This window comes from Notolabrus celidotus, chromosome 12, assembly GCF_009762535.1.
Source record: "Notolabrus celidotus isolate fNotCel1 chromosome 12, fNotCel1.pri, whole genome shotgun sequence".
In the NCBI taxonomy this organism is placed as follows: Eukaryota; Metazoa; Chordata; class Actinopteri; order Labriformes; family Labridae; genus Notolabrus; species Notolabrus celidotus.
In genome coordinates, this window is record NC_048283.1 from 21,421,747 (window position 1) to 21,446,813 (window position 25,067).

At 39.7% G+C, this 25,067-nt stretch overlaps 2 protein-coding genes across 3 annotated transcripts in view; one reads left to right on the plus strand and one right to left on the minus strand.

The window, feature by feature from the left end:
* Positions 1 to 8,659, minus strand: part of creb5b (cAMP responsive element binding protein 5b) — a 52,029-nt gene extending 43,370 nt beyond the window's left edge. The window contains 3 exon segments of the mRNA XM_034697413.1: positions 4,804 to 4,840; positions 6,425 to 6,477; positions 8,040 to 8,659. Coding sequence (XP_034553304.1) covers positions 4,804 to 4,840; positions 6,425 to 6,447 — 60 coding nt within the window. The 5' untranslated portion in view covers positions 6,448 to 6,477; positions 8,040 to 8,659.
* Positions 8,052 to 25,057, plus strand: jazf1b (JAZF zinc finger 1b). 2 transcript variants are annotated; one of them, XM_034697415.1, is made up of 6 exons: positions 8,072 to 8,344; positions 19,787 to 19,859; positions 20,491 to 20,687; positions 22,525 to 22,694; positions 23,234 to 23,417; positions 24,022 to 25,057. In XM_034697415.1, the coding sequence occupies exons 1-5, from the start codon at positions 8,230 to 8,232 to the stop codon at positions 23,408 to 23,410; spliced, it is 732 nt and encodes a 243-aa protein (XP_034553306.1). In that variant the 5' UTR covers positions 8,072 to 8,229; the 3' UTR covers positions 23,411 to 23,417; positions 24,022 to 25,057. The 2 variants fall into 2 exon arrangements, with proteins under 2 accessions (XP_034553305.1, XP_034553306.1); XM_034697414.1 differs by having other exon boundaries at positions 8,052 to 8,344; positions 23,234 to 25,057.
* The last annotated feature ends 10 nt before the right edge of the window (positions 25,058 to 25,067 follow it).

Here is a 25,067-nt window from a genome sequence, read left to right on the forward strand (position 1 = left end):
GTCCCCCACTGCTGCCTGACAGACAGAGGAGCAGCAGCAGCAGCGGCACTTGACTCCGCGTTCAACTTCAACAACAGTCAACAGATAGTCCGGCAAAGTGGGATGACAATGCACCCACTCCAACAAACCTCACATGAATCCTTCTCTCTTCTAGTTGCACGAAGAAAACAAGTCATAAACGCAAATAAAAGCACACGTTTTCCCCAGGACTGCTGAGGCGATCAACAATACAAGCTGTTGCATGAAAAAAGCAGGAGAAAAGTAAAAGAAGAATCTCTTTTAACAAACAAAACAAACCTGCAGAGGCGCGTGCACGGTCCTCTGCATGCTGGTGGTGGGTTTTCAACTTACCAAACAAGTGTAGAAAATGTGAAGCAGTCCCTCAGAAGAAACCACGTTGGACTGAGAAAATATTACAATACGATCTATTTAGAGAAGCATAACGTCACCCCTGGGTGACGTCACGTGGGATTCCTGAACTTCTAAATCATTGCGGTCCGCTTGGAGGCGGCGCGTGCAGGGCGGAGTTTGCAAAAAATGCACGCCCAGAGGCACGGACAGGACACTGCTGGACCTGGAGTGGGTGTGGTCCCAAGCTGGGTGTCATTTGCTGACAAATCAGGCATGCAAATAAGAGCGATGTACCGCATGTTCTGGCTGATGCAGCCGATAATAACCGTCTACTAACCATGGCGAGCTCAGTTAACTGAGTGTGACATGAGACAATCAAACACACATTTTACTTCTTGAAATACTTCAGTTCAAAAAGTAGAAGTACTGGAACAACAATGCAACAGACAATTTGATCCCAACTACAGAACTGTGGTCCTTCTACTCTTTGATAGCAGTAGATTTAAAAATACACCTCCAGTAAAAAGAAAAATCACTTTGTGTGACCACTTTCAAAGCATTTTGATATAAAAAGCAGGAAAAACACAATTAATACTAATATCATAGATTAAAGCTCTGTTCAAGTGTCCCACTTAGAGTGAAATGAAGGCAGCAACAGAGTCCTGGTTCCCCAGAGTGTAGCAGCTACATCAAATGTACTGTTGATTGCCTTATTTTAAGGGTTTGTTTTATACGTTTTGGGGTTTTTTAAGCTTTTATTTCAATTTATTTTTAAACACTTCATTTTGCTTTGCACTTCTTGTTTTTATTGCCCACTGTAAAGCACTTTGATACCTCTATTGAAAAGTGCTATATAAATAAAGTATTATTACTATGATTATTATTTACACCTTGAGATGCCCAACAATGCCAAATAATGCGTAAAAGTACATTTATCATTGGAAACTGAGCTTTCTCGTATGTTCATGTCATGAGGGAGTTGTATGTAATATCAAGTTGTGATTACCACCTGTGTGTCCACAGATGGTGGTCTATGATGCAGTTACAGTAATGGCTGGATTAATCTGCCACAAGGCCCTGAGGCAAAAGAAGAGGAAGTCCTGCTGGGCCACTACAGATCCCCCAATTCTCGCTACCTCAGCTTAGATTTGCATAAATTGATGTAAAAAATACAAATGTATGCAAGAAAAAAATTATATTTACTGTAAGAAAACTAGTTTGTAGAAAAGAGACGCTCTTACGCAAGACAATAACAACTTTTATTTCATTGAAAAATTAAAATTAGAACACAAGTAAGCCAAATTTCTGACCCTTCAATTTCCAGGGTCCTGGCAAAACATCTACTTTGATTGATTAATAATGGAGAATTGAAAGCACCTTTTAGATTTCCCTGTCTTCTCAGGTAGTCATAGCACACTAAACTCTACTTATGATTTGACAAATTTCATTTTCTATCATGCATCATCAACAGCTTCAGCAGCAGACTGAATGTGAAAAACACCCAGTTGTGTCTGACAGTCTGCTCTGAAAAGTGTGCTTTGGCTACAGCACATTAGGTCAGATTTAAACACTTTAGGAATACAAAGAGTTTCAGTTGGAGCTCTTTGTGACCTGCTGGTGCCAACTGGCTGTGATTTCTTGGGCCACAGACAGTGATAGTGAAGCCATCCTGGGCCCCAGGGATTAATGACTCCTTGCACATAGAGAAATGTTTACCACTTGCCTATGACCACTCCACTAGATGTACTAAGAGCGCTGTCACTGAAACAATAACGCAGTCTGAAAAGCCCTCATAACTCAGAGCTCCTCCGCCTCTGTCTTTTAACCAGAGCTTTAATCAACGTTTATGACATCCTTTTGTCTCTTTATTGCCAATATATTTTCCAACCAATCCAAACATTATGCTCCCAGAGGAGCAGACTATTAAGGATGGAAAGAGCCGATACAGTTTTGGGTCAGTGACCCACACTAAAGCAGATTTGATCTATATTATACTAAACCTTTTATTATTATGCCTTTGTGCAGAGCTGGTGAGAAAGATCACCTTGGGAAGATTAGCCCTGGTGAGGATGCTTTGTTGCAGCAGGTGCAAAAGGTGAAGGAAGCTAAATCACAAACACGTCAAACAGGTTTTCAATTTAACAAAATATATAACACCTCACGTCAAGAAAAGAGGTTCAAATAAATTAAAGATTACTATGAGAAAAGATTGTTTCCTGCTCTCCAACCCAGCAGAGATGATTGAGAATGAAAGGATGGAAATGACTGTCTGTCTATATACTGCAGTATACTGTCAGGACTATGTGTCACACACCTTCACATCACCTCAGCCAGAGAACATGGATCTTTACATTGACTGTACATTCAATGCTTTCATTATTTGTAACAAACAGCCAAAGTGTGAACATCGAGTTTGTGTTACCAATGGAGGCAGTTCAAGTTCCACTTAATTTATCCTACATTATAAGTAAAGAAGGCATCAGATCTTCACTCTATGAATTTATACAGCATGGAAGCTGATGATTAGGTCAGTGGTGTCACGATATTCAAGGCTTAAAGGAAAGTATTCACAATGGATTGAATTATCTAACGCAGAATAACCAGTGTTATCTATCCATCCATTGTCTATATCATGGGTGTTAGAGCCCATCCCAGCTGCCAGTGGGCGAGAGGCAGGGTTCACCTTAAACAGGTTGTCAGTCAAACACAGGGTGTTGTGTTCAGGGAAAATATCTGCTAACGATTAAAAAAAACCTACAACACCAATCCACTAACCTAAAGTAACACAAAGTTGTGAGACTTGATGTTAACAAATGAATTAAAAAAAAAACAAAGGTGTTACCAGGTACTGTTGCTTTAGTTTAGTACCTGGACTTCTAAGAATAACATTTAAGCGATTGAAGCTGGTTAAAAACCCAGCACATGTTGCGTGTCGGCTGACCTCAGGAAGTGTCAGAAACCCTACGTAAGAGTTGACTAAAGTCTGGAGTGGGTTGCAAGAGATCTATGTTACTCTTCAAACAGTTTTTAAAAGAATAACCTTTTGACTGAAGGTTTGAAACCAACTGGTTCAGACTTGTGTCCTGGGATGCTAAGCATGACTATAACGACACCATGGTAGAACTGAAAGTCTAATTCTACAAAACACATGTGCTGGGAGGTTCCCGGTACAGATAACCCCAGTGACATTCCTGCACTCAGACACTCAATCTGAAAACAGTTACATGAGGTGGCTGTGACTGTTGCTGCCTGTGTGATGACTTAGATGTATTCCAGTGTAAGATGATGTTCTCTGTGCTCAGAATTACTCTGACACTGTGCCTGTGTGTGTGTGCTCAAAGCAAATTATAAAGGCAACAATCATTAATACCTGTTCTGTGACTAGATTTTGAAAAATGTCATCTAACTTTTCAAACATATATTTTTTAATTGATTGAAATATTAGTGTTGCCATTATTTTGTAACATTTCTTATAATTCACAATCTAATTCACCTAAATAACTACTGTTTATTGATGTCCTACAAAAACTCTTTCATTCACACAGTGATGATTAAGTTGTACACCTGAAATAAATTCACAGAGGGGTTTTGGGATCTCTATTTTTCTGTGTGTTGTCTCTCTTTACTGTGAATATGTGGGAGAGTATTAGCTCAAACTTGGAACACAGAGGGCAGTGGTGTTTAGTCACTCACTGGCAGCAGCAAAATGTGACTTCTCTTGCATGTATTTCCACATGAGGTTAAACAACATGTTCAGTAAAACTCTTGCATTGAAAATCACAAACGTTTCTCTTGCCTCGTCCACATACTGTAGATGTGCTGTGACAAATTCAAGACTTATAAACTCGGTCCATAGTCTGTCCATCAAGCACAACCATTAAGTTAACTTTAAAACTAAAGCCGCTAGCTCACTCAAACGCGAAGCCGTGCATGACATAATACTCCCGAAGTAATGTCTCATGGTTGTCAAGCACAACAGGAAAAATGTTTTACCATCACTGTGGTGCCTGGTCTGAAATGGGCTGGGCACCATGATGTCCCATTACACCATCACCAGGCACAAACTCAAAGGTACTGCCCAGTCAATAAATGTGAAAAAAGTACAACTTAATATTTTAATTTAGAAATCTGGCGGCAGATTCCCACCTTTTTTAAAGCAATTCTGCATTTCTATAGCGGTGCACAAGATGAAGATTTGTACTTTCTACATACAAGATGTTTTAGTTAACAGCTCTGTTTTTAACAAGTGGGCTGTTTGCAATTTTTATTCTTAAATGTATTCTTATGGTCTGTTTTTAACCTTGTTTTTTTTACCTTTGCTGTTTTAATGATGTGTCCTGTAGCCCTTGGGATTTGCTCTGAATGTAAAGTGCATTATAAATAAAATGTATAATTATTTGTATTATTATTCAGGAGAAACTGTACTCTATTCATTCTTACATGAACATTTACCTTGAAAATTACTTTAAAGCGTCTCCTCCTCCTCAATCTGTGAAAACAGAAGAAACACAAAGACACATCTTTATTAACAGTTTTGACAAATACTTCCCATTTGTCCAAGTCAAGGAAAGATATTGACTTCCTGTGACCTAAAATGAAACGTTTTGCTCCAAACAAAGCTTAATCCAAAGAATGTATTGCTAAGTGATAGCACCAACTACATCAAAGTGCCAGCTATATCTATGGTCCCAAACCGATGCAGAAAAATATCGAACAGATACTTGAAGCAGGCTATATAGAAAACAAATGTGATAATGCCCTTATTGAGTGCCTACTATAGGGTCGTGTTGCCAATATATAATTGTTACTGCTTTCTTTTACTACTTATTCACACCATATACAGCAAAGGCCCTTAAACTACTGCACACAAAGAGCAGGTATAACTCATATCCATCTACTGATCAACAGTGCCCCTCTGTGGTCATAAGAGTTCAGCTACTTGTTGATCCATTTGGTGAGCTAGACCTAGGCCAAAGCTGTACCAATATCACTAATTGTCAAAATGTGAAAGTAATGAGCGCCAGAAATTGGTCGAATAAATATTTGATTTTGTCCTCCCATTTTAGTTTGGATAAAGCTGACACAAAACCAGGTTTAGATGGCAAGTCAAAGCAGCAAAGCTGGTTTAAATGAACTGTTCCTTAGAGAGGACAACAAATGAGAGGATAGATAAAGATAGAGACAGCAGACAGGTTTTTTACCAGATTATGATGCCAATTAGCTACTGTTTTTCTCACTTTTTAATTCACAAGTATCAACCATAGACTGTATAAAATAGGTATCAACTTACTGCACATGCTGAGTCAAGCTAGACATAATAACACAAAACTACTTCCTGTATGATCTTACAAACAAAATAGACGACATAAGAGTTAAGTGGGTATCAGTTTCAAAACTGTTAAAAGTAAAGGAATAATCCCTTTTATTATCATTTCAAGTTTGTATAGGTTCTTATCAATACATTTTTAATTGAGCCATTATTTTCATTTTTATTTTCTAAAGACCTTTTTATTTGAATTTTTACCTACACGTTACATACAGAGGATCAATTTAAACCATTTAGGCAAGTGATGTTTTTCTTGTTTAAAAAAACAAAATAAGTAGATAAGTGAATGAATGAAAAAAAAAACAATAATAATAAATGATAAGAATTAAAAATATATAATAATAATAATAATAATAAGAAGAAGAAGAAGAAGAAGAAGAAGAAGAAGAAGAAGAAGAAGAAGAAGAAGAAGAATAGTGGAAATACACTAAAACAAATAGGTTAATATTAAAAAAATAAACAGGCAGAGCCATTATTTTTTAACTGAGAATCATGTTCTACAGCACAATGTCAGTACTTGTGTCCAGGACCTAGAATTGAGTCCAACTCTAATCCGGGTTTGTGCCACAACTTGGACTCGAGCATTGATGACTCAAACTTGGACTTAAACATTGACTACATTTGGGCTCAGGAGATTGGTAGACTCAGGTCTATTTTTTTATGAAGATCAGGTTTTCTTGTTGTTGTCAATTTTTGTATTTAGGCTCTTATCTTTAATTTATTCCAAGGGTATGCAGGTACACTCACCTGCATGCCCCTTCACATGCCATCTTGTTCAGCAGCAGTTTCTGCCTGGATGCCTAAAGAGGTGCCAAGTGGAAAAGTGAAGCCCATAGAATGAAATTGTTAAACATGTTTGAAAATTTCACATTAATAAACAGTAATCAGTCATTTATCATTGAAGTTTCAAATATGAACTAAACAAAGTGTCTCATAGTTTATAGTCTCATAGTGTCTCTAGTTAACATTTGAGGGGTGGACATCGAGGTGGTGCCAACCTACAAATATCTAGGTGTACACCTGGACAACAAGTTGGACTGGTCCCTTAAAACAGATGCACTCTACAGGAAGGGGCAGAGCCGCCTTTTTCTTAAGGAGGCTCAGATCCTTAGACATCTTCAGTAAGATGCTGCAGATGTTTTATCAGTCTGTGGTGGCAAGTGTGTTATTCTATGCTGCAGTCTGCTGGGGAAGCAGTATAAAACACAGGGTGTGAGGTGACTGGACAAACTAGTGAAAAGAGCTGGCACTGTGATTGGAACCAGGTTGGACTCACTGGGGGCTGTGGTGGAGAGATGCACACAGAAGAACTTAGAGGCCATTCTAAATTACACAGACATCCACTTCACAACTTCTTTGTGGACCAGAGAGACAGCGGCAGTGGACAGCTCATCCCTGCAGCCATTAGGCTTCATAACTCTCTAGCCAATGGGAGATGAGTTGACAGACACTTGAATTACTTGTTTTATGTGATTTTTATAATTGTATCTGCCAGACACCTGAATTTCCCTTTTGGGAGATGAATAAAGCCTCACACCCTCTGCACAGTGATTTCCAGCTTCTACACTCTGGATGACAGTTTTTAGTCCCAAGGTGCAGGACACAGTGTCACAAGGAAAGCTTTGTTCCTGCTGCTATTACTGAGCTGAACAAGCAATAGCATTTATTTTCTCACACAGTCAGCCCCCAATGTTATGACTTGAGCCCAGATTGTCTTATTCATTCATGTGATTCTATCGGTTTTATTGGTTGACTGTTCTCTGATATGCATTTTAAATGGAACCTTTAGTATTTTTATCATTGTATCATGTCTATTCATTTTATCATTTTTAGTGTTAGATTGGTTTAAGGATATTTTTGTATGTTTTGCACATTAAGTAGTTTGTTCTGTCTGAAGTCTATCTTGTAATTTTGTATCGACCTAACATCTCACTGGCTGCAAAACAAGTTTACCTACGGGTACAAATAAAGTAACCTGGACCTGAACCTGAAAGTACATTCTATTCGATTCTATTCGATTCTATTATATAGTTTTTCTAAGTATGAGACCACTGTTGAATTTTTACATCATGTGCTCCATTTTACAAATTTGTAAGTTAAGCAAATCATTGCAATGTTAAAAACATTATCTCAGTCTGAAAGGTAGGAAACAGTATTTGTTGGTTACAGCTGTGCACGGAAACATCACACACAACATTTACCAATATTCATCATCAGACGCACTTTTTTATTGTTAGTGTATAGCAACTTGATATATTCAATATAAATGGACTCATCCACAATTATATGATCAAATCTGCGTCGATTTATACTGAATTTCAGAAAACAGCCAACCCCTTTTGTGAAAGCAACACCGCCTTACTTCCGGACAAGCTGTTGCTCCCCAGCTGATTCGAAACTTGACGCTTCTCTCACCGCACCGCCCCTCTCACCGCACCGCCCCTACCGCTCCAGCTGTTCCCACCGCTGTCCGCCTGCTGTTCCCCTGCTACTCGCTGCTGCTGCTGCTGCTGCCGCCGCCACCAGCTCTCATTCCCAATGCAGCAGCGACCATGACAGGCATCGCCGCTGCTTCTTTCTTTTCCAACGCTTGCAGGTTTGGGGGCTGCGGACTTCACTTCGACTCTCTGGCCGAGCTCATCGTGCACATCGAGGATAACCACATCGGTAAGAGAAGTCATGAGCGCCGCAGCAGCAATGGCCGAGGTTTGCAGCTAGTGGCTACGTTAGCGAGCTAGCAAGTTACTTCCTGCGTCCTGACAACCCTGTTGCTAGGTGTGGTGGCTGTTGATGTTTATCTGCTGATAGTACAGAACCTCTGCACCACTTGATATTCTTTAACGACGTTTATCACAAGAAAGAGAGCTTCGACACCAACCGAGCCACAGCGACAGACTGACAGGAAGACTTTCTTTACGCGCGGTTCGCTTGTGCATCAGTGTTTGTACCGCGAGGCCCACGCGTGACGCGCAGAGCTGCCACGGAAGCTGCTGGAGGAGCCAATAAAGAAACACTGATTCAATAACAACTGGAGCCAGTAAAGAAACTGATCATTAACAGCCAGCTTCAGTTCATTTAACAACAAAGTGTAGTCATTTATACTACAGGAAGTAAAGATGCTCTCTTAAAGCGTTAAAACTTTGGGATACTCTGTTTCATGTTCTTGTCTTTACTTGACAAGTTAAATTATTATATTTTTGATGCATGTTATATGAAGACACATGGATGCTTTAGATCAGGGGCGTCAAACTCATTTCAGTTCAGGGGCCACATACAGCCCAATTTAATCTCAAGTGGGCGGGACCTGTAGAATCATATCAGAATCAGCTTTATTCGCCAAGTATGCTTGAACACACAAGGAATTTGACTTTAGTAAACTGTGCTCTCTTTGTACAAGGCATAAGAATAGGAATAAGAATAAGAACTACAATAAAAAATAAAATAAAAATATAATAACAATAACCTTAGCTATAAATACAAAGAAACAACAAATAGGCATGACTAATATGTACAGGCTAAAATAATATGATAAACTGCAGTGGTGAGTTGCAGAGGTAGTTTTACATTATAAAAAAGTAGTTAAATAATACAAAAAATTGAAATATGGAATTCTGCTTGAGAATTGTTGCATTGTGTATCTACATGTATATTTACAGAGAGTATTTATCTGACAGGTATGACACTGTTATGGTTTAGTGTTCATCAGAGTGACAGCCTGGGGGAAGAAACTGTTCTTATGGCGGGTTGTTTTGGCGCATAACCTATAAATAACCTATAAATAACAAAAACTCTAAATGTTTCCCTTTGTTTTAGTGCAATAAAGTACAAGTACATTCTGAAAATGTTCACATTTAATGAACTATCTTTTTTACAAAAACAGCTGTTGTATTTTTTTGCCATAATGAGTCTCTTAGTGGGCCGAATATTTTACTCTTCTAGCCCTGAAACCCGCTGCGAACACACCAAACACACATGTTACCCATTCAGCTGACACAGATTGTAATTTTTACTACAAAAGAACAGATAGATTATAATAATGAAGAAGGTAAAGTTGATTATTTTGGACCCCTCAGCTCCAGCAGGAACAGTTTGCTTGCTGGACAGTGTTGTATACAGGGGTGTAGTGCTAGTGTTAGTAGTTAGTGGATCATCTTATAGTGCTCTAAAAAGTCTTTATGAATCTCAACCGGATTATGCAAACAGCAAGTCATCTATTAACTATTCTCACTTTGAGAAAAAAAGTCCCGGAAAAAAGCGCCGTTAAGGTGCGCTCCATCAGCACTATGATTTTATGCGATCCCCAGAGGACAAATTTGAAATAGTAGTTACTAGTAGTAAGTTATATTTTGGTCTTTTTACCTTTATTTGATAGGACAGCTTAAGAGAGACAGGAAATGCAGGGAGAGAGGGGGGGAAGACATGCAGGAAATGGTCGTGGCCAGGAATCGAACCGTGTCCCCTGCGACGAGGACTGTAGCCTCTGCATGTGGGGCGCTTAGACCGAGTAGCCACCAGAGCCCCATAGTAGTTACTTTTATTGAAAAATTGTAGTTAATGTCTTCTCTGTAATTTTTTCACGGCAAAGTCGTTCCGCGGGCAGGATTGGAACCTCTGGCGGGCTGGTTTTGACCCGCGGGCCGCATGTTTGACACCCCTGCTTTAGGTGCATTCATATGTCTACATTTTAAAATCTGCCTGAATCCTCAATTTAAAACTGTGCTGGTGTTATTGATAAAGTAACTTGATACCTGTGTTTTGTTGCAAAACTACATTTCATTCAGGACATATTAGTCAGTGTTATGTGTAAAGATATATGTATATATATAGAAAGGTGTTTAATTTAATTTTAGACGTCTGCTTCTATCAAAAAATTTTGGACAAGATAATAAAAGTTGGGTACAGAATTGCCTTATTGAAGTTGAGTATGAAAAAATTACTATACCACATATTACTCTTAATAATATGGTGTTTTAAGTCTGATAAAATCAGATACTGTAAAGCAAACAAAAGCATGGGTGCCATTGTCTATATAAATATACAGTCAATTGTCCATGCACACAAAGCAATAATATACAGACTGCATATTAGGCCCTACCACGGTCTGCTGCGCCACCACTAGTTAATGTCGGGTAACACAGTTAAAAGATACCTGTGAGTTGAAACCTCTAAAGAAAAACAGGATTTTATTTTAACTACACTGATATCTGTTTTTATGAGCTAAATTGAAGAATTCATGACTAAAATCTTTATAATTTCCAACCAATGGCAGCATTACTGACTTGTGATAAATATTTTATTTACTGTGGAGAAAATAAATGTACGTTGTGGAATCTAGGGCAAAATGACCTGCCTATTTTAAGAAGAGAAGCTGCGAACCAGTTTTTTTTTTGCCAATAACTTCTTAGCATTGGTCTAAGTCACTGGGTGTACAGGGAAAGGTATGGATTATGTGCTTAAGTGATTCAGGAAAAATCTATTACAGGGTTGAGCCCACACAGGTATATTGTATTGGAGTTTTTAATTTCATTGTATGCCTTATTTAATGTAATTAGTGTGATAGGCTAATTTATGTATGTATTTTCTCCACTTTATTATAATGAAGACAGAAAAAACTAGTTTTATGATAAAATAATAATTGTTGCAATGATTTACATATTAACATTTTATGTGCTGGTCTTCTATGCTCTACTGTTAGGCCTATGTTTTAATAGAAGTGTTTTTGTTGAAAACATTCTATACTTTAGTGTCATTCTTTATTTCTAAAACATAGAAATGTTTCAACAAGTTATAATCCAGAAAGAGAGCACACCTCCTCTCTGCTTGACACTCAGTTAGCTCCTCCATCTGTTTCCTAATCTAATATTTCAGTCTCTTGTTATTGAAGCTGACAAGGCCCAGCTGTCTCTGTTGTTCTTGTTTGTTGCTTGACTGGCTTTAATATCCTCAGTCCTCTGATTGTGTGCTGTGCATGTGTCCGAGGTGTGAGCTTAAGAAAAAAATGCCTCTGGATGACTTATTGGGGAATAATGAGGCAATTAGTTGGCTGTGAGTGGAAAAACTTTGCTGCCCCCCTCCTTTGTCCGCTGGCCTATGCCTACTCTGAGAAGTGCGAAATCTTGCGTTGTGCCAAGTGCCTGTGAAGCATAATTACAGGCAGAGTGCTTGATTTGGCCTGTCTTCCTCCTCATCTGGTGGCCTGCTGCTTAAAGCACATTCTCCTTTATAATTAGGCGCCTGGAAAACAAGCACACATTCTTGTCCCTGTTTCCCCATCCGGCCTGCAGGTCAGGTTTGTGAACAAGAGGTGGCGCTGCTCTGCTGTTGTTGGAGGGAGCTGTCTGAGGGGGCTAAGTCTACACAGTTAAGGATTATGGTATATGTTACAGGCCAAATGCAAGTTTCTCGGCTCATTTAACAGCACAGTGTTTTGTGTCATGTAATAACCAGCTCTAAGCACCTCTGTGAATGTGAAATATGTATCGCTTTGGATCGTTTGGGAACACAAAGGGGGGAAATTAAAGGGATAATTCTTATGCTTGAACTTTGGAAAACTATTGTACCCATACATCATTTGACCTGAAGTGTGTCAATATAGACATTTTTAATATGAGGAACCAAGGGATGTCATTGGTTGTATCATAAGTATCTAAATTGATTATTTCTATAGACTAAATAATCTGTTGTATTGTGTTTATTCACATGAACTTACACAGCTGAGTGGAGAAGGGTTATGTTTGTCCTGAAAAGTTAATAATTGAGTAAAGTATAAAACAATTAAAAATTAGAATTCAAAAGCCAAAGAAAAAAGAGCATCCATCAGTTATGAAAAACGATTACTAAAATTGATCTGATGCCGCTTGTATTCTACTGTGGATCTAAGTTGATCATATGAGTGTTGGGTGGTCCACTTTCAAACAGTGCAGATTTAAGTGATCCCTCCAAAACACTATCAGCTTTTAACACAGTGTAGCTTAATAGCTCTTCTTGTGCGGCATGAAAAACTGCTCCCACTAACCCACCTAAGTGTTTACTTTGTAACTGAGCGACCAGGCCACTGTGATCCATAAGCAAACAGCAGCCATGCTATTCAGACCTGTGAGTTTGTGTTTATATGTGCTGCTAAAGTCTGAAGTGTCCTGCCTCAGTAACATTAGAGCTATTTGTCCCCAAATCTCACTGAAAGCTCATTTAGTAGATTTTGGTGTGTACCCCTCTTGCAATCTGCGCGGAAGTCATAAATTTGGGAAGCAGTAACTAGTTCCCTGATCTGTGCACCTGGTGGGCCTAATTACATTTCCCCATCCCCAGACACCGCTGCTCCTGTTCCTGTGTGGTGACTGCCACATGAGGGGCTCCTGTACTTGATAAAACTTTCCCTGCAGGAGATAATGTAAAGCCTGTGTTGAGGACCAAACACAACATGGGGGTTGTAGTTCTATACAGGTCAAAAATAAGACTTTGTTCAGTTCTTGTGGAAGATGTTGAACAGGACCTTTTCATCCTTTATGACTGCAGAAAAAATAGTCCACCAGTTCTAATTTGAGCCCAGTATTATTTTTCAACCTTAGTTAATATTCATTTAGAATGTATTTCCTCACATTCTGACCATGTAAACAAGTCTGAGAGCTAGCGTCCCCTCCAGTTTTACTAAAGTGTGATGGATTTAAGCGATGGACGCACAGATGTACCCATTACATTTTGATATTGGCTGACATCGGCCCAATTTACAAACATCAGCCGTCTACATTTAATGTGCCATCAGTTGATGTCAGTATCAAATGTTGTGTGGCATTATTTAATGCTGGTAATAGAGATGTGAAAAAATATCGATACAGCAATATATGGCGATACTTTGACCTCCAATAAGATATTGATATTTCTGTAATAATAAAATCCACATTTTAGCCAAGTTGGGACTAAAATAAAACTTCAGTATTTAAAAAATAATAAAATGGAAAAGTTGTTTTCAATCAAATAGTTTTGACTTAATTTGTCCTTTCAATTTTGATTAATACTGTGTGATTTATATATACACCATCCCTATTTTTTCTTAGTTTACTGTGTAGAATATCGCAATATTATCATGATGCGTATCGTATCATGAGGTTCTTGGCAATACTCACCCCTAGCTGGTAAGCTAAAATAGCTCTCTGCTAAATCAGAGGAGAGGGTTTTTATTGGGTAGAAGGAGCAACCTGTTGGAAAAACCTCTGATTTGTTTTCATAGTACAAGGTGAAAGAAATGTTGTCAGTGTGAGAGTATGACACTGTCATACCACAGTGCCACGTGCAGTTTGGAAGACATGTTCCAGTGACATAGAAGAGTAGGGACTGCTATTGACAATTTAGATATATCAGCCTCTTAATTCATTTGAAAAACATTCAAAGAATCACAAAGAGGTAATGAAACGTTGTTCTAAACACCTGTATCGGTATTGGCCCTGGTTCTCACAATCAGTGTTTCCTTAGCAAACTTGTAAGTGTCACTCATGGGCTTTTTTCGAGGATTGGAGACACTGCAGTTTGAAACTTGACACAGTGACATTAAAGATGGCACACACTTGATTTAAGTCTTAAACATGACATTAGCGTTGTAAAAAATAATCTTAGAGCGGAACAGTGAGTCTGAAAATGAATAGTTGGATGGATGTTAGATAAATCTCTAACTGTTTTGATCATGGAATAATAGTTTTCTGTCAATTTAAGCACAAACATTCACTAATTCATGCTGTTTTATGTTGATGATTTGCTAATGAAGTCCTCTTGAGCACTGTGGTCGATTTAAATAAACAGTTGATCAATCAAAAGTAAAGCATCACACTAATCCCAGATGTGAGAAGACTACACATTTTAGTTACTGCCAGTGTTCGATATATTTATAAAACATTACTTTTACTTCTTCGTGTTTTTTCAATAACCTACAACGGCAGCTTACACATGGAGCTTGACTCTGTTTCATTTCCTCCTCAGAGGTCACATCATAATGAATTACCTGTGCAACCACTCCTGGTAATGTCCCCCACTGCTCACAGCCGCCATAAACATGTCACCATAATGCTCAGCACTCTGCTCTACCCCACAGTGCATTTGGCCATGAGGCTGGATTGAGAGCCAGACGACGGTGGAAATGAGAGAGGGAGCTGTGCGTCTGGTGTTTGTGTGTGTGTGTGTGTGTGTGTGTGTGTGTGTGTGTGTGTGTGTGTGTGTGTGTGTGTGTGTGTGTGTGTGTGTGTGTGTGTGTGTGTTTGTGTGTGAGGCAGAGGGTCGTGGAGGGCGTTACGAGAGGGGCAGCAGGCGTCGCCTCCCCCATTGCCTTAGGATGGTTTGTTGTGTGATCGTCCCTTGGCTTCCTGTTGGGGGTCATCAGGGGCCTTAATGAGAGCATGTTATTGCATCATGGTTTCTGCTCTCATACACAGCAACCACTGACCCAGTCATTAAATGTTACATTCATATATGGCACACAAAGACACCAAACAGGTGATGCCTCATATAGAATGTAAATGTCGTGTCCTATTAGTGAAGTGAGAAAGACTCTGTTTGCTTTTCTTTAGATTTTTAAGAGTGGAAGTAAAGCTAGGTTTTCAAACTTGAGAAGATAAAAAGGAACAGACACAACTGTGAAAACAAAATGCAGACAACACAAAGCAGACATTTTTGGCTGCACATAAGCTGCTTTTTTAATCAGTTTGCCTCAGAACCAGGCAACCTCCGGTCTAAAAATATGAGTCCAATGCGGAAGAGCTAAAAACTGCAGTTCATTGAGGATCCGCTTGAGGCTGGCTCCGGAAGTACCAGAAACCACATACACACCTATTCAAAAAAGACGATCTTTACAGCAGGAATAAACATGTTTACAGCCTGGTACAAAAGACGAGTGTAGTCTGGATAGCTCATTTCTCGATCGGCACACACTGTAGGGGGGGGGGGGGGGGGGGGGATTTTTTTCTAACGCAGCAATTTCAAAGATGTTGAGATTACGAGTCTAATGAGAGGCACAGCTGACTTGATTGACAGGCAGGAACACTGTTGCTGTTGGCTAGGAGGCCCAAAGCTCGCCTCTTTATGTCACAATCGCTCGACAGCAGCAATATGGCTGCCGCCGCCGACTGGCCTCAAAACAGCGCTTCAGAAACAGATGGGTGATGTCACAGATACTACATCCATATTTTATACAGTCTATGATCAGAACTCAGTGTACATTAAAGAAAATTCAAAGAAAATTGAAACCCTGCATGGGAACACTTTTGATTTAAGTAAGAAAAGTAATCTTCAAAATTACTAAACTGTTGTTTTTCTTACTGTTGCAGACTCCATTTGTTTTGCTTGTCTAGGTCTTATTTATCCAGCACCTGACTTAACATCCGGCACATAAACTGTCACTGCAGCTTATACATGTGGTTGTTGGTTCAGGAACAAGTGATGGTGGATAAATCCCCTTTTCTGTTTCCCAGAAGGCCTCTAACAGTTGCCACCAAGGTGGACCACCTGTGTAGTTTGATTAGAGAGGTTCTCATCTCTACATGAGGCGCCTTCGTCCCAGTTCTTGCCTGCTGGTGGCCCCAAAAGAACAGCAGTCTGCGGGGGTCTGGCCCCTGCAGGCCTCCCTCTTCCCGGTCCCCACCTGAAGTGTGTGTGATTTACAGCGTGTGGGAACAGATTGATCCGCTGCTGTGGAAGCGGTCTGAAAGCAGGCTGCCATGCCGCTCTTTGAGGCTCATTAGGGATCTTGGGAGGGATTTCATGTGTACTCACGCACACACATACCAACACACAGTGCTCAGAATAGTCTCTGCACTGCCTCTGGCTTCTGGCAGGGGAATACTGCTGTTATGAACGTGTCTTTCCTACTTGGTGTTTCCACGACTTTGGCTGAAGAGTAAAGAGAGGTGTGCTGTCCTTCTCACCGGGGATAAATCCACTGTTAATGAAACACTTGCCTACGACTTAGGCCCTGAGAGAAACCTCCTGAGCCTCAGGCGCTGAGGTTCAAGCTGTTTTTACAGCCTACCTGCCAGTAACATACAATTCTTACACTTTTTCATCATCAACCAACTTGTTCCGAGAGGAAGGCACTGGACGTCCCTCATGGCTCTTGTCTCCTTTTCAGATTGACTGACATGAGTTTGTTGCTCCAGATTACCATTAGACCCTTGTTTGTCATGTACACTTCCATGTGGTTGGGCTTAGTTGCTCTGGTCAATATCAGCTTTCACCTCCATCATGATGGAACAAAACCAGTGGTTTATAACGGTACACGAGTGAAGCTTTCATTGTGTGTTTTCTTTTTACATGACTGTGTGCACATTTGTGGATTTGTAGATTCAATCTTGACCACATTTTTAAGATTTGTCTCTGTTTTAGTTGGCGCAGAGTTCTCATTTATTGCTTCCAGACGACAAGATGAGTGGATGTATTTGTAATAAGCTAGCTGGAGAAGTGGTAAATACACTTTAAATAGTTTTAAGAGCTCAATTGGACGACCAGGTCAGACCATAACAGTGAGACAATATTAAAACTACATGTCAGAACTGAAAAGTCAACAAGTATCTCATCAATGTAAATTCATTTATATGCTGACCAAACTTAGCTTCATCTGTCGAGGCAGATGGCTGTCTAACATGAGTCTGGTTCTGCTCGAGGTTTCTGTCTGTTAAAAGGAAGTTTTTCCTTGCCGCTGTAACTAGCTAAATACTGCGAGGTGGAATGCTCATGGTGGATTAAGATGAGATAAGATCGGGTCCTGTCAGTAAGAGGGGACTGGATCGTCTTGATGTTGGGGTTTTGTTAATTTAACATTGAGTAAAGTCTAGACCTGCTATGTTTTTAAAAGCGTCTTGAGATATTGTTTGTTGGGATTTGGCGCTATACAAATAAAGATTGATTGATTGATTGATTGAGAAATTAGCCCAAACAGCATAGTGTTCTGTTATATTGTACAACGTCTATATTACCAGATATAACAAAGCATGTAATGCCAGTTTTTTATAGCTTACATCTTCTTTTAATGATTAGTGTCCCAGCTACTTTTTGGTTGTTTCCCTGTTACAGTACAAGATAGCTCATCTTATTTTGAAGCAACATCCATACCAGTCTTCTCCGGCTAAAGATCCTTCAGTTCAGTGGAATCTGTTTCTCCTTCAACATGTCTTTTTTATGACATCTTCCTAACAGAAATCTGTTTTGAGGTGTTTGGTTCCAGTCATACAAACAAACAGGAGTGTAAGGTCATGTAACCTGCTTTAAGTTGGCTATAATTGAGTATGACTCAGGGTTTTATGACAGCCTCACATAGGTGTTGCTTACCCCTTTAAGCAGGAATACTTTAATTTCACTGTTTCCATATGTTTTGTATCATTGCCTCAGTCACCCTGAAACTTTATCAACCAGGACTGGGCTGGTTTTCCTCTTTACTCGCTGAATAAGCAGAGTACTTAACGCTGCCTGTAGTCATTGCGCCTTAGCAAAGCACATTTTCAAATTGAATGTTACAAATAGCCCTAGGTGATTGTGTTATGCTGTGTATAAATGAGCTTGTAGATGGAAACAAGCCTTAGTTTTAACCACATGGGGATAGCAGCCCTCCACAGCTCTGTCAGAGGCAGACACGGAGGCTCAGCTGGGAAGTGGTCGACACTGTTGTTTTATGGGGCATCTCTCTTCTCCCACATGGATGGCAGAAAGACGAGTGTTTGAAGTCAGGCCCGCTTCACCTCAGGGTGTGGAGATTGGCTATTGTTGTACACTTAGCACCGCTCAGCGAGATGAATGTCTGGAGCACAGCATGGGGAAACGCAGTATGTGTCAAGTGTGGTCATGTATGAGCAATGTGATGTCTGCTGTGCAGATTTACAAAGAAGGCCTGGGCAATTCAAAAGAGCAGGCCCTCAAGATGTGTACTTTGAACAAAAACACGAGTGTAGTAGAAGATGTTTGCGTTTACAGACAAGGAAGAACATTTCTCCTGCTGGGAAAATGCACAATTTAACTCAAAGTGTAAAGTCTTCGGAGTTTTACAGGAAATAAATCAAGAAACAAGCATCAGGTTAAAAACTGTGGAGCCTCATCAAACACTGAGTTTCACTGACTGTAGTCAAGACAGAGGTGCACAACATCATGCTATTATTAATTGGACTGCAAATTACATTACACGCTACGTTTTGATTAATTGTACTTCTTGTCACGTCAGCTGATCATGCACGCTCGATGACATCACAAATCCTCACATCCATACCCGGGACTCTCCCAGTTCAGCCGCAGTCTGCCATGTTTGTTACTATGTGCACTGCTCAGTGTGCAGGGACACTGTAATGGGAGTTTGGGGGACAAGTGTACATGTCTCATCTCCAACAACATCCAGAAGATATAACCACAGTTTGATATTCATTCTACAGCAGACACATAAAGGCTCCTCATGAGATCACGTATACACTGAATAATCCTGCATAAAGATATACAGTCATCTCTGGTGGTTAAAGTAAATTATACAGAAAGTATTGGTAGTTCTATTGCTTTAAGAGATTTTTTCTAATATCTAATCTGATTCAAGAACTGTTGAGGTATTATTCAAAGTCAGAAACTAAGATTAATTTAGCTTTTGTCAATCTGATTTTTATTGATCTAAAAATGTAAATCAAAGCTGAGTTTTTAATTGCACCCCATGTATAATCAATCAAGTGTAAAGCACACTTCCTCTGTGTCTGTGTTGTGTACAGACAAACTTTGTTCCCTACAACTGCAGAGACCTGGCTTCGTTTGCTGACATCGATGCTTCCCACTTGACTACAACCCTTTATCAAAAACAGGCTTTGTTGGAATTCAGTGAGGGATCCTTGTCACTCATCTAGTAACCTCTGGTTTGTTAGGTTGCTCATCTTGAGGGAGTGTGATCTGCAGAAAAGTATAAACCAGCCAGTGAAATAAACACTCTGAGGACAATAAGGGAAACTGACTCTGCATGTTGAAAAAAAACAATAGTAAAATTGCTATGCCCCAATAAAGCTTTATATGACAATGTTTGACAGTTTTTGTAAAGCTAGGAAATCATCCATTGTTGTCATTTATATAATATGGTTCATTTTTCTCTCTCTATCTCTCTCTCCTGCTCAGACACAGACCCTCGTCTTCTAGAGAAGCAGGAGCAGCAGCAACCGACGTACGTCGCCCTCAGCTATATCAACAAGTAAGGAATTACAATCATTATAGAGAGTGAAAACAGCTGATTACAAGTAGATCTGCCTTGTTACTTTGAAGTAGCATCTTTTTTATTAGTCTGTTGCTCTTTAAAGAGCTAACTTCCAAAGTCCTCTCCATCACTGAGAATTTCTACTGCGCACCGAGGAGAGATTTTTCCTATGAGGTTCTAACAGCATCTCAAATGTCATCTGGTGGTTTGCTCAAATGAATTGCCTCTGTATGTGGTGACTGGTTTGTTTTATTGCTCGAGGTTCATCTCAGTCGTCTTTGATATGGTGCCTGAAAACCAACAAACCACTGTTCAAGACGTCTGCTGCTGTCTTTCTGCCTTCACAGACACATCTTTATGTGGCTTTAACTTAATTTGTTGAGTTTGCTGTACATCTATGTTAACATCTTGTTTTAAGATACACCTTTACCAAAGACTTAACTATCCATCATAAACTCTGCTGGTTTTTGGATGAGTATAGAGCCAATAGTTTCCTTTTTTTCCTGACAGTTGCAAACCTTCAACAGCAGTGCCACAGGATGGTTTTTATCCTCATTACACTAAATTAGATAACTCTGTTATGTTAAGGATTTTAAAGCCTGACCAGTCTGATACCCGACCATACCAGGTTTATGACAGACGCTGCACGACGTGAACACGACGCCCTGAAGAAGAAGGTGCAGCCCAAGTTGTCCCTGTCTCTGACAGGCAGTCTGTCTCGCAGCAGTGTTTCCACACCGCCTCGCCACACCAGTGGGAACCTCACCCCTCCAGTCACCCCACCCATTACCCCTTCCTCCTCGTTTCGCAGCAGCACTCCCACAGGTACTTCTTCATCTTCTATTCAATCACCTCTCTGGTATAGTCACTGTGGCAATAATTGAGAGTCCTCTGTACAACTCTCTCTTTTTCTCCCTTCATTTCAAGTTTTTATCTCCTGTATTTGTTTTTCAAATGATACTGTTAAAATAATTGGTCCATCTAGATACTTTTCATCACTCCGTTGATTGATATATTTGTTCCCAGTGCATGACTGAACATTTTATCCTGCCTTTAAAAGTTTTTGTTGTCAGATGGAAATGTTCAAACTGTTACATTCATCTATATGCCGATGACACTGTCATCTATCTGGCTAACTCTCCTATATCATAAATTCAGTTTTCTTTACAGTACAATTTTGATTTGGTACAAAACTGGACTTCCAATAATAAACTTATTTTAAATAAGAAAAAATAATGTTGCATGTTATTTGGCACAAGAAATAGTCTCTCACGCTCACCTGATGTATTAATTAATTTTGATGACGGATCTCCTCTAGAGAGTGTGTTTAAATATTTAGGTCTCAGGTTTTGACTTTGAGCTCTCCTTTAAGCCACATATTGATTGCATAGCCAAAAGAGTTTATGGCTGTCTTGGCACCCTGTATCACTCATTTAACTGCTTCTAAATTCAGCTAAGGAAAATAATCATATCTCAACTAATATTACCCATCTTGGACTATGCTGATGTTGTCTATCAGTGCACGTCAGACACTCACCTTAAGTCTCTCAACACTGTATTTGATTCTCTTTGTCGTTTTGTTTTACGGTGTCCATACAGAACACACCATTGCCTCTTGTGTGAAGCACTTAATTGGCTTCAGCCTAAAACAAGAAGACAATTTCACTTGCTTCAACTTATTTTTAAATGTGTTAACTGTCCGCCCTATCTAAAAGAGTTCCTAGTTCAATATACATCTTCATATTCCCTCAGACATACGCAGCTTGCCTTCTTCACTGTCCCTAGAATCCATAAAGAAATTGGTCGCAGGTCATACAAATACAAAGCCCCATCAGATTGGAATAATCTACCCCCTTCTCTTAAATCCATTACATCCACCCACTGCTTTAAATCAAATTTGTTAATCATTTAAAAACAAGCTGTTCCTCTAGGTTTTGTTTAATGGCAGGGTGCCGGATGGGTCCAGGAGTGAGTAAGGGTGAGGGAGAGCTGTCTGTGTTTGTGTAATTGTGTTTGTTGTGATTTACTGTTTTGTGTGTATTAATTTTCTCTGTGTTATGTTGGGACCCCCTTGAAAACGAGATGCTGCACCTCAAGGGGCTATCCTATAATACATGAATTCCAAATAAACGGAGAGCTTGTTAAAGATGTTTTGATGCAGCTGATATTCAAGCTAGATAGAGACCAAATGGCATCCTTATAATCCAGCTGATTTGTCTTGTTTACCACTATGTACATTACATAACAGAAAAAAATGGAGGGGATTTTTTTGTAATCTTTTCCCATGTGATCTTACTACTTTTTAAAGTTTGCATACTTTTGTCTCATTTTAGCTCCTGTGGTTTGTATATCTTCTTCTGGAATCACATCTTTAACTAATCAATTAAACAATTGTAGCTCATTGGCCACCAGACCTCCATAAAATGCATAAATTCTTTCCCACGTTTGGCATATTTCAGTCTTTCCCCCGAAACTTGAGCTCTATTATACATGAAGTACAGATTATGGGAACTCTGAATCTGAGAGCATGTTGAGAACGGCTCCAATTTGTCTGCCTGAAGGCTCAAAGGCCAGAGGATTAGTCACCAAGTAGAGGGGGAAAGTCAAATGTGAATGATTGTATGTTGGAAGTGATTCCTTTGTGTCTTTCCCCTTGCCACAGGTAGTGAGTGTGATGAAGAGGAGGTAGACTTTGAGGAGTCTGACAGCGATGAGTCATGGACCACAGAGAGCGCCATCAGCTCTGAGTCTATCCTCAGCTCCATGTGCATGAACGGAGGGGACGAGAAGCCTTTCGCCTGCCCTGTACCAGGCTGTAAAAAGAGATACAAGGTAGGAGATGAGAAACTACCGATTCAATATAACTGTGTGAATGTATTGCAAACGTGGGATTTTATTTTCTCACACAAAAAAGAGGAATGTCAAATCAAAATGGAGTCCCTGCTGTTGACAGTGGAAAATCCACCCAGAGCTGAGCATTACAGCATGTCAACATAGATGCATACATCCAGTCCACTCCAGTGATGTGGAGTTTTACGGGATTTTCCGTTCACATCTGGTGTGTGTGGTTGGGATAAATTATGTGCAGCTTGAGAAAATTGCATCGCTGACGTGAATGACAGGGTTATGGGCGATGACTTACTCTGAGGCAGCAGGCAGCATTAGGCATCTGTTCAGGGGCAGAACAAGACAGATTTGTAACATGAACACATTTGACTCTCTTCAACATTACCTTCAGGCAGCCTCTTTTTTTAAAAGGATATCTGCTTTGTTGTCAATGTTACCTTGTATCAGTATCATCATATGTCAGTGGTAGATGTGGAAAACTCAGTAAAAAGATGGTTGAGTGTTATATTGTTTCTTCCTTCCAGAATGTGAATGGGATTAAGTATCACGCCAAAAACGGCCATCGAACTCAGATAAGGGTGCGCAAACCCTTTAAGTGCCGCTGCGGGAAGAGCTACAAAACGTCTCAGGGTCTCCGCCACCACACCATCAACTTCCACCCACCCATCTCCACTGACATCATCCGGAAGATGCAGCAGTAGAGACGGAGTGAGCGAACCAGCATTCTCCTTCAGGAAAACCTCCCGACCATCTGAACTCCGCCATCACCAGCAATGGCTGTTTTCTCATTTCGACTCCTCTAACCCTGAAACTCTTTCTCTCTTTCTTATCACACTTTGTGATGACACTATTTTGATGCATGGTGTAAATGTATTAATAACTCTTATTTTTTATTCACAGTGTTGAATTGTTATGTAGTTCACAGTTTTGTATTTTGCACATTTAAGCTATCATGTATCTTATTTTGATTTGTTGCTCACCGATGATGAGGCCGTGTTTTCTGCCAGAAAATGTCCAAATCAAAGTCACGAGTAGCCTTGCATGTAAAGCAGGGCGCCCTGCATTTAAAGGCCGTGTGAAACTGAGGAATGGATGTTGAATGCTGTTTTTTCTTTGGAAGGAGGATGCTGTTACTTTACCTCTGTCTCATCTAGTTATGCGACAGGGGCAAATGACGAAAATCTAAATGTGTACATGGTGTAACATAAGAAAAACTAATGTATGTTTCATTCCCTTTCAGATTGAAACTCACAGCAATCAGCTGTCAGACCTTTTCTTTCATATCTTCATGTATTTCTTCTTATTTCATCAGTTTAACTGCCTACAGCTGTGTGAGCACCAAAGGATGATCTCAGGTGACATTTGCAAGCATTTCAGCTCCACAAACCTGCCCCAAGTGTTCTGATCATGTTCAGTTTGATCATGGGAACTCTCTATCATTGTTTCTAATTTTCCTAGTCACTTTTCAGAAGATATAAGATGTTTCCCTCTTTATTTTGAATGAGGGATTGAAGCACTTTTTGTAACGAGTTGCCAACAATATATAGCATTTCTTTGCCAATATCTTGTTTTTGGTGTTTGTACAGAAACTACCAAAACCAGGCAAATGGCCTCCAGAGCAGAGGTTTGAAATGCTCCCAGGGAAGATGTACACCAAACTTCCAGTGCAGTATTGTAATGTTTCTGTATGTGCAGATGTTGCCTTCATTTGTGAATCATTCCAGTCAGTACAGGATTTTGTATGGCTTCATTTTGAATGTTTAGACAAATTCAGCTCAAAACAGACGTCACAGTCCGGATTGTTTGCTAGTCATCGACTGCTTGGTCTGTTCAAACGGATAGAAAAAAAGGGGGGGACATTAGCTTTGTATTTAGCACGTTTTCATTCTTGCAGTCTTGATGTTGGTCTTTAAAGAAAAACATACCCAGCTCTGATTTTGTGCCATGAAATATTATGTCAGTTGAAGGTATGTCAAACAATGAATCCCTGAAAAAAAAACGTCTCCTAGGTGACAAAATGCCACAGGATCAGGGATTCATCAACACTGAGCCATTAGGTAACATCCTCACTGCATGATGTCGTGTTAAGAAACTGTGGTCCAATAGAGAGTTGTGACAGTATTATACTGCCAGTATGGAGGAAAGTATTTGATATAGTGTACAGTGAATGTATCGTTGTGTTAAGTGCATTAAATTATATTTTCATATGTCTCTGGAGTTAAAAAGTCAAGGTGTGTGTATAAACGGAATCAGAGAAATGATTGTTGATGTACTGTATTTCTTCAAAAAGCTGCTTCATGTCAACTTTTGTTACATTGAGAATAAAAACTCCTCTGATGTTTGAGAAACTGTGTCCGG